The sequence below is a fragment of the Pinus tabuliformis genome, chromosome 2_2 (genome assembly GCF_031772625.1).
Source record: "Pinus tabuliformis cultivar Carrire ecotype Pingquan chromosome 2_2, CPIR1, whole genome shotgun sequence".
NCBI classification, from domain to species: Eukaryota; Viridiplantae; Streptophyta; class Pinopsida; order Pinales; family Pinaceae; genus Pinus; species Pinus tabuliformis.
In genome coordinates, this window is record NC_142300.1 from 1,113,127,995 (window position 1) to 1,113,148,324 (window position 20,330).

The window sequence follows — 20,330 nt, forward strand, 5'->3', positions numbered from 1 at the left end:
ATTTCACACTCAAATTCGCTGCTCCTAGGTGGCACTATTCCCTCTCTATTTATTTGGTTAGTAGTGTCATTTATTACTATTTTTTTGTTGGAAAATGATTTACATTATATTAACAAAAATGACATACATGGAATACAAGAATATAAGCATGGAGAATCACTACCCAGAGGCACCATATAAGATTGCAAAGGTCAAAGCATCAACCTTAGGAAGGGAAAACTAGATGAATAGCCCAGGAGAAAGTAGATCAAAGTCATTATAATAGTTAAATGAGATCAAAACAAATTGATAGAGCATGGCCATTGAAAATGAGCCAATGTTGTAGTTCTAACAATATCAAACTGAAAAAATAGGCTGCCAAAGTTCATGACAAAGCATATGAACTTCAAATTCCATTGGCAAAGAGAACCTAGTCATGTCATGCAAGCACTATGCAGGTCAAAAGAAGCGTTGACATTTTGTTGTTGCACGCACTCACTTGTGCATGGAGATGCAACCTCAACATCTAACATCTCGGCAACAATGTAACAACTGTAAGGTCTGTGGTGAGGGGGAAATATTCTATCTCCAGGGGTCTACACATCCATGGGGAAAACAAAGGTGTCCCTCGAATAAGGAACCAAAGAGTTGCACCCAGTGACGAACATTGTGGAGGGTGAGTAGGAGCTAGGAGGGACTAAAACTAAAGGGGTTAGGAGATGAGGAGGGGATGCCTGGGGGGGAAACAACTCCAAGGTCATGGGAGAGATGACAGAGGGAGGAGTAAATGTGATTGGAATATGCATTGACATCAACAATCCGTCTTACATCGTTGGCATGATCACATTCTTGGGTGAGGTGGCAGGAAAGGAGATTACGGAGAGCCAAGAGGCTCGACGAGGCTTTTCCCCCACATCACACCTCGTTGGCTTCCAATTTTGTGACCCTGAGGTAGATGTGATATGGGATATTGCTTTCAAAAAAAGCTAGTCTAGCGTCCACTTTGGAGAGCGGAAGGACATCCTCGTCCTCGACCACGACCACCACGGCTCATCCGACCTCATTCATAAATCATTAAAGCTAGTTGGAGGTCGTTGAGGTTTGCAGGAATCACCAAAGTCGCGGGAGCCAGAGAGGTGGAAATGCAGGGAGGAGCATGAAATTAAAGAGCCAAAGTGAGAGAAGGGAGACTCCACATCTCATACATGATGGGCATTAAAGCATACATGATGAAGGTCAAGAGATCAATGGTGTAGAGTGTGTGAAGACGCGGGAGAAGACAACAATAATGGAGGAGCGAAGGCATAGGTGATTGCACTAGTGTAAAGGAGTGGTAGGTGGAGGTCGTTTATTTCGAGCGCCAGTGGGTGGAGGGACTATGATTAACACTCGGATCCAGGAGTGTCATTTATTATTATTATTATTATTGTTGTTGTTGCTCTTTTGTAGTGGAAAAGTCATCTTCAATGAATTTTTTGAACTCTAAATAGTTAAAAGTTGCATTTTGGTCAAAGATTTAAAATCGAAGAAACTCTAAAAATTGTGGGGTAGTTGTAGCCGCTACAACGACACCCAAAATTTTTAGGCATATCTAAAATTTTCGGACCCCATTTATCAAACCCTTCTGGTGCATCTGCTCATTTGTGGCACATATGACTTCTCCCCCTTATATATTGATCTTAGGAATTGGTTATGGTTTTACATGATTTGCTGCCTTAATGACGCACTGAGAGTCTCATGTGCCTTCGAAGTTTCATGTTTCTATAATATGCGTTGATCAAGGTACCTTGTATTGATGAATACAAGCACGCTCTTAATTTCATTTTGTTGATTGTGTTAGGGTTTGGAAGATGCCATCGTGTTCGAAACCCTATATTGTCAAATGGTTGCCCCCTTCATGTTTCTACCTAACCCATGGACTTCTAAGGACACATTCTTGCCAACATTGCATAGCCTTTACACTACATCATGGTATTATGATGAAAATCGCTTGACATACTAAAACTTAATTCATGTGTTCAAGTCTAAGTAAGCTTATATGAAATTTCATTCATGTGGCCTAGTGTATAGCACACCACCATTTCAAAAGAGCAATATAAGCTTTTCCATCATGGGCTACTTAGGTCCCTGTTAGGGTACTTCTCGAATTTTATGCTCGCATATTGATACTTATGATGCACCAAAGGTCTTAATTCCAAATTATAAGACACCATTACAAAAACGACTAATTCATATTGCGATATGGCATGCAGGGTTGACCCAACAATGCCATGGTTAGGAGATTATGCAAGTTATGAATGGACATCAATTTTTGAAATAATGTATTCATGGGATATACAAGCCAACGAGCCAACTTTCGGGAGCTTGATGACATACCTTGTGCATGAAGGATTTTTTTCACATCTATACATTTCAAAGGCGATATAAAAGCTCACGTTTCAAAGGCAAAAGGTTTTTCCAACAAGTGGCCGACAATCCACAAAGGGCAAGAAAACACGTTGTCCATTGGAGGGAAGTGTAGGGAAAGTCACAAATGCCAAGAAAATGCGTTGTCCATATGGGAAGAACACGATGCCAAAATTTCACCGAAGGACGCCATAACTCTATACATAACTCTCTATCTATTTAGCGAGGGGTTTGTTGAGAAGCTCAAAGCATTTATTTTGAAGCTTCACCAAAAAAGGGCCTAATACATCAAACAGATGAAGAAACAATCTGTCCCATAGGCTATCTTTAGCCCCGTAGACGTTAAAAATAATTAATTTCTTTCTTTCATTTGAGTATCAACAGTTTTATAAAGTACGCATTTCAATAAGGGGTAGGCTGTCCGTTGCTCTAAACTTGAGCGATCGCACCAAAGGATGAGCATTGTACACATAATGGCACTAGTTCCGCATGGAGGATAACGCATGCAAGGCTGAGAGTGTCTAGTATAATCGATAATGAAGAACGTTCTATCCTATCTCCTGGAGTGTTAGGTGATGATCAATGCATTTGATACAATGATGAAGCCTCCCCATGTGCGCTGGCAGAGAAGCGTTTGGAGATTACACGTTTTGGTTATAAACACACTACAAGACAAGCCATGATTATAACGCATGTTATAGAGGAGACGATAATCAAGATTTCTACAGGTTTAAATTTTGCTGAACCGGAGGGTTTTTTGAAATTTGTTTCGTTATTTCATAAGACATGCAATGGTCAACCCGCATTCATTGAGCTAGCCGGTGCTGATGAGTTGATTACAAGCGTGGGACTTGTGATTCGAAATCAAAAAGAAAGCAAGGAGTGAGCATTTTTTTGGGGGACATATATTAAAGTTCGTCGTCATGTCTGTGCACATTGCCATGGGAGCCCTTGTCACGATGTGTTGGAACCATTATATATCTGTATATATACGAGGGTCACTGCAATGCATTGGCTACAGTTTAGGCCTGAAAAGTCGAAATTGTTTAATGTGCGTATAGCAACCAACCAACACATGTTCCAATAGTCATATAAACAACACACCATGCAAAATTTTCACCGTCGGGCCTGAAGCGATTACAACAGACGCTTATGAGCATCTTGACTGAGAGCGACGCGCCAACACATAAAAGACAAAGGGCCAGCGAAGGGATATATTCTGCTATGATAACAACGTTATCCAGAAGAGATGGAATTACGACCCGGCCATTACCTCAAGCTCTACGAATCAGAAAGTCGCAGGGCAGAAGCGGAAGAATGTAGCTCTGAAGTGCGACCTGCATGAAGCGTGACCATGCGACCTCTTTACGAGTCGCAAGGTCGCATTTCGAAGCCTCAAAGAAGCAGCCAGAGGGAGCAACACCCTCTAAATGGCGACCATGCGACCCCCCTCTGGATGATAAAATACGATCTGCAGTTGGCTTGGTCTCATCTTCGCCAAAGGTCGTAGGTCGCGCTTTAACATCCTACGAGCCAGAGGCCAAGGGAAAGCCCCACCGTGCTTCATTTTTCCATTGGTAGTGGTATCAACAATCTGATCATGACAAAGTGCCTTCAACACATAGAAGTTACACATGATTGTATTCTTATGGTGTGTGGGCAAGGTCATTGCATAAATCCCCTCTGCGACATATACCGAGTGGATTTGCAGAACTCCCAAAGGGCTGAATCACAACGAAGTTTGAGTATGATGAGCGATTACTAGGGGCGATTGTAGTGGGGCTGGTTTATGAAAGTTGAGGCCGTTCCTTGCATCAATGCGTCCCAAGCCCAGTGGTGCATCCCTTCCACCGAACGCAAAACAAACCCCCTCAAAAGTGCGACTTGCCTTGCTTTTGAAATTGCCACTTGCTCTACATGCGCTAAAATATGCGACCTATATGCTTAATAAAACTCTGATACTTTTTGGAATCTGGTATTGACGTGTTTATAGCATTGAAGAGACTACCATATTGCAACCGCGAAAGGACACTCCAATGAAGTTCGAGGAAGGAAAATGGGAAAGTTAACCAAAATTGAGCATACATGTAATTAAACTTTGAATGGGAGGGGGTTCCGCGAAGACAACAGAATATAAACCACAAGGAGCTTTTTCATATTTGCATGCGCTCATGTTTGGATGCACAAGTCATGACAGACCACTTCATGATAGTTATCAACCTGAACACTGGGAGCTCTCTGAAGAAGTTGCATGCAAGAAGAATGTAATGCACAAAAAAAAACCACCCCAAAGACACTTATACTATGTTGTCATGCATACAACCCGTGGTACCAATGTGGATAATGCACGGTGCCAACCAAATTGGAAAATGTGGCCATCTTCTGGGATCTACCAATATTGTCACATACTGTAATACGAGTTGTGAGCTCATCCCAATATCATGACTCAACATCACCTTATGTGGACTACATATTATAACAACATTGTGGGGTAGAAAAGGACTATATAGGGGTCTAGATTAATGTTTTACTTTAAGTTACTCGTGATGTTTCTAGCCTTATTTCGTGTCTGCGCATTTATATGAACTATGTTATTTGCTTGTAGGAGGGGCATGTGATTTACATGGAGAAAACCAGGGTTTCTTGCAAGAATCCATGCAATCGAGGTTTCAATAAACAAGCTAGTTGGTCCATGTGGTTGCTCGAAGCATTGTGTCAACCATGATGGCAGGAATAATAGCAGACAAATCAAGCACTTAACACAACTAATCTTGTTCCTGTAGCCCATCATGACTGCACAACAACATTAGGGTTTCCAACAACCCTACTCATTCTCCTCACAATCACTTTTCTATGTATCATGATGCCCACAACTATGCGTAGGTCAATTGGGAACCTAATAGGCGATGGACATGAGAGAAGAGTGAGGAAGGTCAAGGGTCATGAGGGTAGATGAAAAGTCACATGAGAAGGTGAAAAGTCACCCTCCACATTTCTATAAATATACCCTCATGCCTCATTTGAAGAGAATTTTAGCACTTGAGTGGAGGCTAGGATTAGATCGCTGATTTGTGCTTGAGAGCTAGAGGCACTCAACTCTTGATAGCTAGTAGAGCAAGCTGCAATGAGGCTAGGGTTTTGCATTGGGCAATGGTATGAGCAACCCATGTTCCACTATTGGGCTTTGACAAATTGCAAGATATATACTTGAATTTGCAGTAGCATTAATAAGATGTTCTTCATGTTTGGCACCGATTCCCATGCTTACTCATGGTGGTTGTATTGGTTGTCTGATATTTTCATTGTATTTGTATGCGTGCTTTCATATACACAATATGTTATGGACTAGTTCATAGTTGTTGCAGGTATGTTTTCTTTCAAACCTGTGCTTGCCTATTTCTCGCCATGCCAATGATCTATTGTGAATTAATTTGCAATTAACCTCTGGCATGTTCTTGTTCACATATGTCGGATTGGGTTTTGGCTCACTAATCCTTCTCATGGCATACTCATTATTGTTGTTGTGACTTGCTTGTAACTCTTTCCGTACTCTGTCAATCTTGGGTTGACCTTGTTTCATTGTCTAGTTCTTGTCCTCACTCCGACACCTTTATCTGACAATCAAGAGCGAAAACATTCATGGTGGCCGCTGGACCCACATATCGGATGGGGCTCCTATTCCAAACGGTGTGAGGTCTAATTGAGACTTCACACTGGGGAGACCCCATAGTTGTTGGCGACATCTGACACCGTTAACCGGGGCCAAAAGCTGAAATTAGTATAAGCACCCTTGAAGGAGCTTTTGTACCAATGTAATGAACAATAATTTATTTACAAGAAAATATTCAACACAAAGGAGAACATTAAATAATTATTTTCCCATAAATGAGTCTTTGTGCATTACACATTTTGATGTAGATTATTGCTATAAAATAGCTATGTAACAACATCATGCCCAAAATTGGTTTATAGAATAAAGAGGAAATTAACTTTCGCTGCAATCCCTCTTAAGGGGAGAATACATAATTACATGAAGGGGCATTGGAAAAACTTCCAATTAGTCAAAAGAGAGTTTGGATAGGTTGCAAGACAATCCCATGTGAAAATTTTAGATATTGCATCAAAAAGTTCAAATGGTGAAAAACAACAAATCCAAGTTTAATCAACAGAAAAAGCATTCCACAATTGAAAATTTAAAAATACTCCATTTATTGTTTCAATAATTGAAAAAGGCAAAACATAAAATACTATGAAGGAGGTACAACATAAAAAAAAAGTGGACATAACTTCACAAAACAGGCCGACAATTTTTATTTTGTATATTTTGCAACTTTAACTTATGCAGTAACACATGCAACAACCCACATTTCCAATAATTTCCCCATTTTACTTCATTTTTCATAATGATTTTTAGAATTCAAGATCATTATGAAGTTGATATTATATTAAGCTGATTTAGACGTTCTCTTAATGATGTAGTTAGAGACTAGGTTCATCATTTCAATGATGCAAGTAGATTTTGGCATTTTTTGGAAATACCATATTATTTATTATGGTTTAGTTCATAAATAACAAACAAAATTGTTTAACAAGATTTGAATGAGAGGATTTTTTCAACTAAGTTCATGAATATTATGAATTTAGAGTGACGAAATGAAGCATATATTATAGTTTGTCAAACCATAAAAATAGATGATTAATAACAGTTTAGTTATTAGTTTATTACTTAATGATTACCAAATAACTAATGTTGTTACTTAGAATATATTTTTTACATAAAAATTGGTAATGATTATATGAATAACAATTTTATTGTGTTAGAACATTAACTAAGAAATTGTATATACCCATATATTTATATGTATAATGATGTTGAATTTGCCAAAGCTTCTACCAAATTATCATCATACTTATGTTGTTAAATTATTAATATTTTGATAACATTAACATTGTACTTTGTGTTTTTATAATGGTTAAAAGGGCATGCACAACCAAAATGTATTTATAATGTTTTAGATGCTTAGAATGCTGCAAAGAGACAATAAGTACCTCTAAAGTGCTAATAAAACCTGATGAAATTTAGCGTTAATTACGATTTGTTCTCCATACTAGGCTTATTATTTATTTATGCGCCAAAATAATTTACCTAAAAACCCATATATGCTGAGAGACCCTCATCACAGCTATCTTTTGTTCCCAAGATATATATGGATATAGTTTTTATTTGTACTTCAAAATTTCAGTTTAAATTCAGTACCAACTATTTTACCTCGAGAAACCCATACAACCTATAAATTTATTTTCTACAAAGAACCTAGTCACGGCAATGCCTACTTTCATCGGACAATTAGGATTGAAAACTCAATGAGTTGCATTGATGCATAATAAGCCTTGGTTTGCAATTATTTAGTTTGTAGATGTGTACAACAAGAATTAAATAAAGCCGCAAGTACATCATTATTCCTTCAAACTACAACCCCAAAATGGTTACAAATTCATCACCATTCTGCAGAGTTAGAATCAGGTAGTAGGTACAATATAATTCTAAATATTCTTTCAAAGTTGCACTATTTTTTTTCACATTTTCTAAGATTGGTATGATACAAGGGAATCTGCGTATACAAAGTTGCAATCGTTGGATACTTTGTATCTCAGAAAAACTTTGTATCGTCCATCATTTTTCTATGTACTCTGATAGTCAAGTCTAAGTTCAAGCATTATTCTAGCATACAACTTACCCTGCTATATTGATATAGCCTAAGAATCAGGTAATAGCTACAATATGGTTTTAAATATTCTTTCAACCTTACTTTTTTCACATTTGATCAAATTGGTAAGATAGAAGGGAATCTGTGAATACAATTTTTTAATAATTGGATATTTTGTATCTAAAAAAGCATAGTATTCTCCATTATTTTCTTTGTTCGCTGAGAGTCAAGTCTAAGCTCAAGCATTGATCTACGTTACGACTTCTTACACTATCGGTTGTTGCTTAAGACATGTAGGATCTAAATAACCATAGATCTATAGAAAACGGCTAATACACCGTCATGCTTAAAAATTAAAATTGCTCATCTCTGAGGCATGTTTTGAACAAATATTGGTGACAAAAACGTTATGATTGTTAGTACAGTTTGCACATGAACCAGCACCACTCAAGATAAATTTGCTTACATAATAATGTTTGAATTGTTTGGTGTGCTTGTCATTAAATGTTATAACAACTACCATTACAAAATTCATGCAACCTTCAGAGGGTTGCAAATATGCAATCGATATTTATTAATGCTATCTATCTCTGAGATTGTTTGAACTAATGCTTTTTCTTCTATTCGCTCCACAAAAATATTGGAACTTTGAGGAATCTAACATTTTATTGTCAGTGCTTTTTTGGAACAATAAGACGAGAAAATCTTGGCAGATAAATAGTAAAAAAATAAATGCTTAATTGCTATAGGAACATAAATACTCTTCCCAGATCATGTAATTGAAATGCTAGCGTCTTTTGCAAGGTAGAAAGCCCATAGCCTCGTATATGTTCCTTAAAGTGGCATCTGCTATAGTGGCCGCCTTCAGAGCTCCTTCTTCCATAACACTATCCAGGTATGTAGAATCTGCAGTAATCTCTTTGTATCGTGCCTGTTTAAATAGTGTGAAATGAGAAATCTATTGTAAATAAATAAAGTCTTCATGTGTTTTGTCAATTGAGTTTATTTTTGGTATTTGGGAGGAATGATTGTCACCCTCCTCACCCAGGTTCAATTCTTGCAAGTGACATGATGAAATTTGTTATAATAGTTTTGAGCTTTGCTGTTGAGTCTGAGCAGTCCCTTGAGGACCGAAATATAAATATTCCTGATGTGGAATATAAAGATATTTCTCATGGGACAAAAGAGTCTTCAGGTGTTTAAAAAAAAACTATAAGAAGCTTTTCAATACCTGGATAGGTTCCAGATGTGCAATTACAGCATCAGCAATCAGAGGCTTGAATTGTCCCCAATTCATGTCCCTGCATTCTTGGGCAACCTCCTAAAATAGAACAGAAATACAATAAACCAAGTAATTCTTTTGACAAAGTTACGTTGTAATATGACAGTGAGCAAACAATAAAATTTGTTAATTTCTAAATACAAAATCTGATTTAATATTCTCAGCAATTTATTTTATACCTAGAAAAATATATTCACCCTAGCAAATTAAATTTTCTGAAAACTACTGAATAAAAAATACACTAGCATTTAACTTAAATAATTTGCACTGGAAATTTAAATACAAAATCAGTCACAAAAACAAAGCAGAAATTTACCCAACAAATTCTCCAATTTTTGTATTACTCGGGGAAATTAGGGCTCCTCCAACTGGGAAAATGACACAGAGAATACATAGAAAATACAATAATGGAACCTAGCAACTCGGACACCCTAAAAAATGTTAGAGAATGTAAGTTTGGTCTTCATAATTTGTATCGTTATGTATTTTATGTAAAAAAGATGAAAGAAAAGAAAAAGAAAAATTATTATTATTTTTTTAGACAAGCGTGTCCTTTATGCTTCTAGGTTTTTGAGTCAAAGTACTATTGGGACCGATTGTAAAAGAAAATGTATTTTTTTTTAATATGTATTTTTTGGTCAAAAATCCTCTAGATGCTAATTCGGCCTACCTGTGAAGTCAGCCCTGCTCCAAAGGAGACGTGTATTCGCACCCCGCTCAAGATAGTGTTGTTGAAATATGTAACTAGGTTCGGTCTTCATAATGACATGTGTAATCATGATTTTATGTAATTGTTGTAAAGAAGAAAAATAAAATTATTTTGTAATGCTTGAGTCATGGGTTTCATGCTCAAGGAATTTTATATTTATAGTTGAAGCTCCAATTGAGAGCTATTAGGTTTGGTCATTAAGTCATAAAGTCTAGGGAGTCAATGTCATGTATTGAAGACATGTTACATATTGTAAAAATTAATTTTGTTTGAGTCATTAACCCTCCAAGACCTCGTCACAAGCACTCCTTCATGTCGGCCCTCAAAAGAAGATGGAGATCATTCTAGAAAAGCAGGTCGACCTATCCAATGGCATAAGTCGACTTATTTCTATGTGAAAATCACTATAAATAGAAAGGACTCAGCCTCACTTATGACACCATTCGATCAGGGATCTGAAATAGAGGAAAAGGTGCGAGAAAACTAGGAGAAGAAGCCTCCCATCAAGTGAGAAATAGGAGAAGAAGCCGAAATTATTTTGATCTGTTTTGGGCAAGTTACCATTCACACGTGTGAGGAAGACTGGTGTACTCAGCTGTAGAAAAAGGCCGAAGTCATCACTGCTATCTTAGACCGAATTAAGAAGGAAAGCAAGTCGAGAATATAGCCGAGTTGCAGAAGAAAGAAGACTCCATCCAAGCGAAGGAAATCAAGGACAAGAATTAGTGTTGATCACTCTCACGTGCTGCAACTAGGGTTTCTGGAAAAGGCTGAGAGTTGCAAGTTTGATCCAAGAGGCTGAAATATGAAGGGTAGCCAAGATCCCAAGAAAAGCAAGTAGTTTGACTAGTGTTAACTCAAGAAAGAAGAAGAAGTTGATCACAAAAGTCTTGTGACCTGGTCCTGGAGAGGTTGTTGTGTCAAAGGTCTCGGTCTTGGTTTGGCGAGCTGACATACGTTTTAGGGCTTCAGATATCTCAGTAGGCTAAAGAAATATTTATATATCAAACCAAGTACATCAAGGAAATGCTCAAGAAATTCAAGATGGAAGATTGCAAGCCTGTCCTTACCCCAATGGTAACAGGTTGCAAGTTAAGTTTAGAAGATTCATCAAAGGATGTGGACCAGAGGTTGTATAGATCTATGATTGGTAGTCTTCTATATGTGACAACTTCTCGGCCAGACGTAATGTAGGCAGTTGGACAAGTAGCAAGATTCCAAGCAGCACCAAAAGAATCTCATATTATTGTCATCAAAAGAATTCTTCGATATCTTAAGGGCACAACAGAATATGGTTTATGGTATCCCAAAGGAAATGATCTAGTTATCCAAGCTTATACAAATGCAGATTGGGAAGGAAGTGTTGATGATCGAAAGAGTACCAGTGAAGCAACATTTTATCTAGGTGGTTGCCTTGTTTCATGGTTAAGTAAAAAACAGTCTTCAATCTCGTTATCCACGGCAGAAGCATAATATATCGCGACAAAAACTTGTTGTAGTCAAGTTCTCTGGATGAAGCAAACTTTGCAAGATCTTCAAGCCAAGTTTGATGAGCCTATTCCCATCTTCTGCAATAACACCAGTGCCATCAATATCTCCAAGAATCCTGTGATGCATTCCAAAACAAAGAACATTCCGATCAAATATCATTTCGTTAGAGAGCAGGTCGTTGAAAAGAATATCAAGCTTGAATATGTTGGCACCAAGGAACAAATTGCTTACATCTTTACCAAACCATTACCTCGTGAAGCATTTGAGTATCTTCGCCAAAAGCTTCGGATTATCCCAAGTTCTCATTAGACATTTTCTCTTATCTAACTAAGTAGAAAGGGGGAGTGGAAGTGTGTACAGGTCTGCAGGATGACAGTTTGTTAGGGGGAGTTACCATTTGCCATTGATGACAAAGGGGGAGAGAAGGCAGTATGAAGAGGTGTCATGATCGCAGGGGGAGTACTTGTGTTGCCATCAATGCCAAAGGGGGAGATTGTTGATCAATGGTTGTCATTGATGTCAACCCAAGTAGCACCAGGGGCTACCCCGATCTTGCATGGCCATTTTGACTTGACAACTCATCCTATTCTGAGTCAAGGATCTTCTATATGGATTCTACTCATCAAGATGTTTCCGTTGATATATGGCACGCCACGTAGTTCTTCACGGTTTGAGAGTTATTCGTGTTTGAAGTTAGTAACCCTAGTTAGTGGGCTAAAACCCCATGGGGTTGTGGCATGGCACTCATCATTGGTTGTGGTCATTGAATAGTCAATAATTAATAATGTTTTATGCTCCTAAAATCCCTCCAACATTCACTTGTTGAGGACCCTCTCAACTCAAGACATTTCTATAAATAGTGACCCTCATATCCTCTAGCAAGCACTTTTCAACGAACTATCTTGTGAGAAGACCTTTGTAATTTTTCGGCCCTCATGAGCTTCTAACGCAGGATCTATTGCAGGGAGTTTAAGGTTTTGTTGAGGTCTGGTTAGGGCACAAAATTATGATCAAGTTTGAAGGTCTATTTTGAAGCAAGTTTAGAGCCTTGGATTCTAGGATTTCGCTGCTTCAAACAGGTCATCGTGGCATTTTCACTATAACTTTTTTTCTACGAAGCTTCAGAAGCTGAAATTAAAACCCATTTGAGTTGAAATCTTGATGAACCTCATGACTAAATTTCAGATCTTGGTTCGATATATTTTTGGAGATATGATCTAAGGAAGTTAGGGTTTTTGCAAGCTCCTGAATTCCATGTCAAACAGGTGACCTCGAGAAAATCGTCATAACTTTCTCTCTGAGCATTGGATTCAAATTTCGTAAACAGTGACAGAAGGATGACAGATTGCAGTTTGTTGGGTATCATTTTCAGGGCTGAAGGTCAAAACAATGACACGTGGCACTTCGTACAAGTTCGCTCTACTGAACTAGTCTATAATCATGTCATCATGGGAGATTGGGCATAACTCTTTCTTGAAGAATCCAATCTTGATCAAACCTGTGGGGTTGGAAAGAGGACTCAGAGGGCTACCACAGGATGAAATTTCAAACCTTAGAGATCCAAAATTACATAGATACAACAGATTCAATATTGAGCTCCTAGAAGGCAAGAAAAAGTATGCATTCAAGGATCACTGTAGTAAGGACCACACATCAACAGTCAAGGGTAAGTTTGCTACAACAAGGTATGTATGATTAGTGTTTGCATTTGAATTTTGAGTATCATCTCTGACATATGTTTTTGCAGGACAATGTAAGTATATTGTTTTGTATTTGTTTGGGTCTTGCTTGTTAATGCATGTGCAGGAAGGATGACACTTTAGAACAACTCAGACACATACTAGAAAGACATGCAATGCCAAAGTACCACTACTTGAAGCAAGCACAATAGTAGCTCAGCAGCTGCAAGTGATCCAAGAAGCAATGTCGAATCAAGTGTTAGGTCTTGTCAAAAAGCCAGTGCTGTAAAAGAGTCATCATTGTAAATTTGTAAAAGAGCCATCATTGTAAATTTGTAAAAGAGTCATCATTGAAAGAGTCATTATTGTAAAAGAGTCAATCTGTCTAGAGTCGAAGAGGCATTGTTGGGGGGTATAGGAGTCACTATTGGGATGATGTCATGGTTGGGCTGCAGGTCACAGTGTGATTGGGTGTTCGGTCGAGTACAAGAAAATCATTGTAAATCATATTGTATTGTGTATCATTGTCCCTAGTACGGGAGTCCACACTCTTGTCTCACTTCTGATCATTATAGGGTGGCAGGGAGGTGCTAGGCATGTCCATGAAGTCGCCTACAGGTTGGAGCTTGTGAACACTTCAGGGTTGTAGGTTGGTCTAGATGTTGGAGCATCCATTCAGTTGCCTACTGAAGAAACCAGGGCATTGGGGCATCCTTCCAGTGGGAGTTGGAGAAGATGCTTTTCTAGAATTCTAGGAAGTTGTAACTTTCATTTCAGTTGGGGCTGGAGATTAAAGAATTTATTAGAAAAGTGTTCGGTGGTTTTTGACCTGGAGGGGGTTTTCCACCTAAAATTCTTGTGCCTATTGTGTTCTTTTGTTACTGGATAAACATTAATAATAATTGAAGATTAACTAATGCTCTGAAAAGATTTAAAAGTGCTAATTGCTAAGGAATACTAATTCACCCCCCCTCTCAGTATTTCCAATAGAATGTGCTATAGTAATGCAACCTGCTGAAGCATCACCCTTCTCTGTAACATCTCCCTCTACGTTGCTGATGTCTGAGATCATTGCCCATCAACTACTGCGCAAATGCTGCATCTGTACTATTGCTGACCTTGCCACTGCCAATACTGCATACTGCAACCCTCATAAGTTCTACATTTGTGTTGTTGTTGGCACTACCACTGCCAACACTGCATCTGTGCTGCTGCTGGCACTGCCAACACTGCATCTGTGGTGTCGCTGGCACTGCCACTGCCAACACTGCATCTACACTGCAACCTTCTCCGACTACTGCTGCTACTGCATCAGCAATGGAAAAGCATCCAAAACTATTGAACAGGTGTTCAACATGATGTATCTGTTGTTGGTGTTTTGATTGTTGCTAGTCTCTGCACTGACCCTCTGAAGCCTCTGCTTTGCTACTGACATAGCACTGTGCCAACTGCACTGCTGCCAACTTTGCTTTGCGTTGCTTAGTCTCTGGTGCTCCTAGCCACTGCAACTGTCACTCCGACATTCCTCTGCACCAACTGACTCTGGTCCATCTTGGTACTTCTAATATGGGCTCTCGTAGCAAGGTATTGATTTGAGAGGTGGACTCCTCAAGGATCCTGCCCATCTACAGTTCTTTCAAACTACAGTACAAGATGACACCACCTCTCCCCTGGTGGTATCTGGGCAACCATGGCTCCTCCTCGATCTTTGCGGATGCAACCTTCAAATCATGCTTCTCGTCCTTGTTTTTCTTCTTGAGAGGACACTATGTAGTGTAGTGACCAAATTCACCACACTGGAAGCACTTGATCTTCAAGACGTCCTTCTTCCGCCTCCACTGCTCCTACTGCCCCTTGGATGAAATAGTTGCATTTTCTTCCTCCTCCTTGGGCTTCGTCCCACTGTTGTTGCTGCTATCAAGTTTGCATGTGACTAAGTCTCTCCTCATCTCTTCCCAGTGAAGAGCAGCCCACATTCCTTCCCAATCCGACAATCTCTCTCTGCCCAGGATGCTCTGGACAAATACTTACCATTCTTCTGAAACAAAATTTAGGGCCAACCTCACCTTCTCGGTAGGCTAAGGTATTGACTCCACAGCTGCCAACGAGTCTCATATTTCCTAAAACTTCGTTAGGAACGGATTAATGCATTCCCCCTTCTGCATCTGCATGGATCTCATCTTCTGCTCCAAGTACATCTTCCACTGCTCGGAATATCCTTTGTATAGCATAGCCAATGCTTCCCACATCTGTTGGGCAGTATCTTTGTCGGCAATGTGACACACTACATGATCTCTCACTCCGTCGAGGATCAATCGCTTGGCCTTTGCCATCTCACCCTTGTACTTCTTGAGCAGATCTGGATCCGCGGGTACAACTACCACACTGTTGACATAGGTTTTGAGATTGTGCTCATTCAGAAGGCATGAGATCCTTGCCTTCCAGATCACATAGTTGGATGCACCATCCAACCGATCCTGATCTCTTAACCCACTAGCTACCATCTCTGCCAACGAAATGTCGAACTGCCTCCTCTCTCCTCTGTGTAGCACTAGGCTAGCCTATGCACTCCCTGTTGGAGTTAGTAGATTTGCTCCTCTCTGTCGCTGCTCAGCAATAGAGAAATTGAATTCCTTGGCTAGGAATTCTCTGAGGAAGAAATTTCCTCAACAGTGTCTCCTTCCTTCTGACGCTTTTCTACCCCAGCAAATGTTGTAGAAAATTGCTCTGCGTTGATGCTCCTGCGCTGCTTCCTCTGACACTGGCAAACTTCGATCTGGAAATCTTTCTCTCTGTAAATCACTCAGAGAGAGACTTGCCTCGAAAATTTTGCCCTCCTGGCCTGGACTGCGCAATCCTTCTGGGGATTTGATTTGCTGCCTACGCAGCACTTCGACTTCCTTCCTTCTCTTCAGCGTTGGGCTCTTCCGACTCTGCTCTCTTGCTTCACCTGCACTCTGATACCATGTGAAAATTTGGAGACCCAAATTTCTACTGCAGTAACTGATTAAGTTTCTTCTATTTGTTAAATTACTGAACAAATTATTTACTGCATCCTACAACAAATACCGAAACTAATACACTGCAGTGTTCACCAATATGCGGAAACAAGAACTGAGCATGAAAAAAAAACACAACACATGACACTGTTATTTTTGGACAAATGTCCCCGAAAAAACCCAATGCGGGAAAACTAGTGCAGCAGCTGAGGGTTTGTATTATTAAGCAGTAGTTTTATGAATACAATCTTTGGATGCCTTACTGGCTATCCAATACAGAGAATGACTGACAGAGAGATGAGTGAGATATACCTCACACTATCACTGGTGATCCAAGACTGACCCAGCCCTTGAATGGCCAGCCCCTAGTTTCCTCTGTGCAGTTTCTGCGCAATCACTGCGTTGCTCTGCGTCACAGCTTTTGGGAGTTGTGTCACTCTTCTCCGCTGATTGATTTTCCTTTGAGACTTCGACTTCTGCCCTCCCGGTCTCACACCTCGGCTTCTAGCTCTGAAAATCGATTCTCTAGCAAATTTGGGAATTCTCTCTAAGGCTCTGCGCTACGTTTGCGTGGCTCTACGCTACCCAACATGGCGTCTGCGCTGTCTCTTCTGAATCTTTCTTTGCCTCCTCTGCGATGTATTCCCGGATCAGGAAGCTCTCCAACCGGAACTATCCATGCCCCTCACTGCAAGAAATCACTTTGATCTCTTCTCTAGCAACCACTGCGCTGCCCTCTTTGAGAAATTCGATCTCTTGATTTCTCTCTGATGTGATTTCCAAATGACCATCGAATTCCTTCTTATAATCCTCCAGTTGAGTAATCAACGGCCTAGATTAGATTCTAATTAATGGCTCAAATCATTTGGACTCGATCTCTGTCTTCTTCTAGAAGTTTCAACCTCAGTTTGATTAATACCCTTCAATTATTTTAATGTCCTAAGTTTAGACTTATGCACCCATTAAAAATAATTAATTATTTTAATAAAACTCTCTGGGTGGAATTTCCCAAAACGATTTCCAAGTATTGTGGAATGTATGCGTCATAGCCACCTTGCAAATTTTGGGGCTTAGAGCACATCCGATGCTACCAGAAATCAACATTCCCAAGTTACATCTTGTGTTCATTTGTGTGGAAGCTTGTTCTTTCATTTTCATATTTCAGTTATTTTATAAATTTGAGCAATAAGGTAATGATAATAAAGTTGTGATCTAAGGTAATAAACCTGCGTAATATAAGATTTCAGAATATTACAAGATCTGTTGTCATGAACTGTTCCATTGGAATATCCACAGTATTTTACAGATCATTTATACATCTAAATTTCTAATAGAGGCTAATTCAAATCTGGTTTAAATCTAGAAATCACATTAATAATCATAAACATTGAAACACAAATATAACTAAGTTCATTAACCTTTCAAATCTACAACAATCTGAGCATAGGTAGCCATAGGGAATCCTCCCTTGACTGGAATCATCCTCAAGTCTAAAGTGAGAAAAACGAAACCAGTGATGTGACAGTAGTAACTTGCCTAAGTTGCCCATGGGGTTTCACAACGTGTGCTTAGGGGACTTTTGCACAATTGAGAACTAGGTAACAGATTCTATTACATGTCTGTGTTTATTTCTGTTATTGTGGTTATGCCTTTGTCATTCTGCACTTGGTCTGTACATCGATGTGTCTAACAGTCGACTGATATGTCTTATTCCTATCTATTTGGGATCAAGGCTATATTAAGTGATAAATAGCTAGTTCTCAAATTGAATATATTTAGCTGTAATATGCATCAATTGCAAAGCAAAAGAACAGTTACGTACAATGTCAGCATAACTAAACACTCAAGTCAAACACACCTGCTTAGTCTTCCCGGTTACCAGTTGATATATAGAAAGAAGATTACTGCATTCTGGTCTGTCTGGATTGCCAAATTCCAATCTGCAAACAAAAATACATACCAACACAGAAAGAAAATTACGTCAAAGGTTATAATTTTAGTGAACGTACAGAAGCTAATGACCTTGGTCTAAACAAGCACCTTAAGTGTGATTGACAGAGTTGAAAGTAGAAGTTAACAAGCGTCAATGGAGCTTGTTTTTGGTCCTAACCGGAGAATAGGTGTAGTTGCACTTCCAAATGTACAAGAAGGAAAACAAATCTATATTAGAGGCTGCAAGTGTACATTCATTACAGCTGAAGGCATGTTCTCTCTCAATGAAGAATGAGATTGGAAGGTTAACTGTTGGATCCCAATTATCTATTGCACCATCTTTTCTTACCATACCTCATGTGCAATGCCTTAGCATGTAGTGATGAAATTTTTATAGGACAAATACTTTGCTTAAGGCTCTAAGCCCTTCTGGATGCAATATGTTTCAGAACTACAAAGATTAGTACCATGTAGCTAGTCAGTTTTTTATCTCCTCATTTTTAAGAGTGATGCACACATTTTATCAACATTCTAATGAATTTTGTTTATCAAATGTTTATTTTTAAAGATAATGAATATAATGTAGTACTCAACGGAAAGATATCTGTGTTTAAAATGATCGAAGTAGTAACTAGTGAAGGTAAGTCACACATATTGTTCATAAGTTGCTCATACCTAAGTCTAAACAGTGTTATCAGAACCGGACCGAACCGCTTTGAAGATGACGGTCCGACCAGTTGGAGGGAAAAATCAGTTCGGACGGAGCCTCAAACTTCGTAGTCTGGAAGGCCAGAATCTTGTCTGTTCTAGACAGGAATCGTGTCAAGCACTTCGCCTTGAAGACGATAGCAATCTCAGTTGACCCAACTGAGAACGACAAGTACGAGGAGGCAATGGCGAGGGCCAAGAGCATCATCCTTGACAGGGTCAAGGACCATGTAGTACCACATATTGCCAAAAAGGACACGGCAAATGAGATGTGGGAGGCCCTAAAGAAATTGTATCAACATACTTCCGTGCAGAGGAAGATGCAACTAGAAAATCAGCTGCAGTCATACCAGATGTAGAAGGGAGAACAGATCGACACCTTCCTTGGTCGATTGAAGGAGATCTAGGATCAACTGACTTCCATAGGGGCCATGTCGGATCAAGAATTGATGGTGAGAATAGCCCTGAACGCAGTCTCTGAAGACTGGGAGGTGTTTGTCCAGAGCATACTGGGTAGGGTGACCCTTCTAGATTGGGAGGAAATGTGGGCAACTCTTTGCCAAGAAGAGATTAGAAGGCTGACCAAGGTAGGAAGCAGCGGCAAGGGGGTCAGAATCAAGAAGGAGGAGGAGGTGGATGCTGCCCTAGCATCTGAGGGAAAGCAGGAGAAACGGAAGAAGAAGGACCTCTCCAAGGTCAAATGCTTCCACTGTGGGGAGCTAGGTCATTATGCGACCCAATGTCCAAGGAAGAAGAGTAAGGGAGAGGCTTTCGAGACCAAGGCTGCGCCAGCAAGGGCAGAGAAGGAAGTGGAGACAGATGATGACTGTGCCATGAGTGCTCACATGCCACTTGAGCGGAAGTGGGGAGACATCGAGTTGTAGTCAGATGGACTACAGGCGATGAGGGGCAGGATCCTCGAGGTACCCAGCCTCTTGGATTATACCTTGCTACGGGAGCCCCAAAGAGGAGTAGCAGTACTAGTGGATGTCAGTAGAGACAGATGCAGATGGAGCGACAGAGGGAGCTACAGTGCAAGATTCCTAGGACAACGTGAGGTAGCAGTGGGAGATGCATGGAGTTGTTGCAGCAGTGCAAAAGTCAAAGAAGGGGCGCTTGTCAGCGACAAAGGGAGTTTCAACATCGAGGGTGTCTCTAGCCTGATAGAGATGTCAGAGTTGGGAGATTAGTTACTTACTTCTCAGTAACTGAGTTGCAGTACGACAGTTAGCAGTGGCAGTGCTATGGGTAGCACGATGCAGCATGATTTGAGGGGTTGTTGTACAGATGCAGCAGTGGCAGTGGCAGGGCCATGGGTTGCAGTATATGATGTAGCAGTGCAGAGGATGTTGAGCAGCAGGCCTAGCATCAGTACAGGGACCGATGCTAGATGATCAGGGTGATACTCAGTGAGGAGTATTACTAGAGCACAGTCCT

General features: G+C 39.9%; 1 protein-coding gene across 6 annotated transcripts in view; it reads right to left on the minus strand.

Moving 5' to 3' along the window:
- Positions 1-8,550: 8,550 nt before the first annotated feature.
- LOC149197301 (tryptophan--tRNA ligase, chloroplastic/mitochondrial-like) overlaps positions 8,551-20,330 on the minus strand; it is a 381,325-nt gene continuing 369,545 nt past the window's right edge. For all 6 annotated transcript variants that reach the window (XM_089405817.1, XM_089405816.1, XM_089405814.1 and 3 more), the window contains 3 exons: positions 18,112-18,193; positions 9,325-9,414; positions 8,551-9,024 (listed from right to left, as the gene is read on the minus strand). In XM_089405817.1, coding sequence (XP_089261943.1) covers positions 8,881-9,024; positions 9,325-9,414; positions 18,112-18,193 — 316 coding nt within the window. In that variant the 3' untranslated portion in view covers positions 8,551-8,880. The remainder of the gene's footprint in view (positions 9,025-9,324; positions 9,415-18,111; positions 18,194-20,330) is intronic.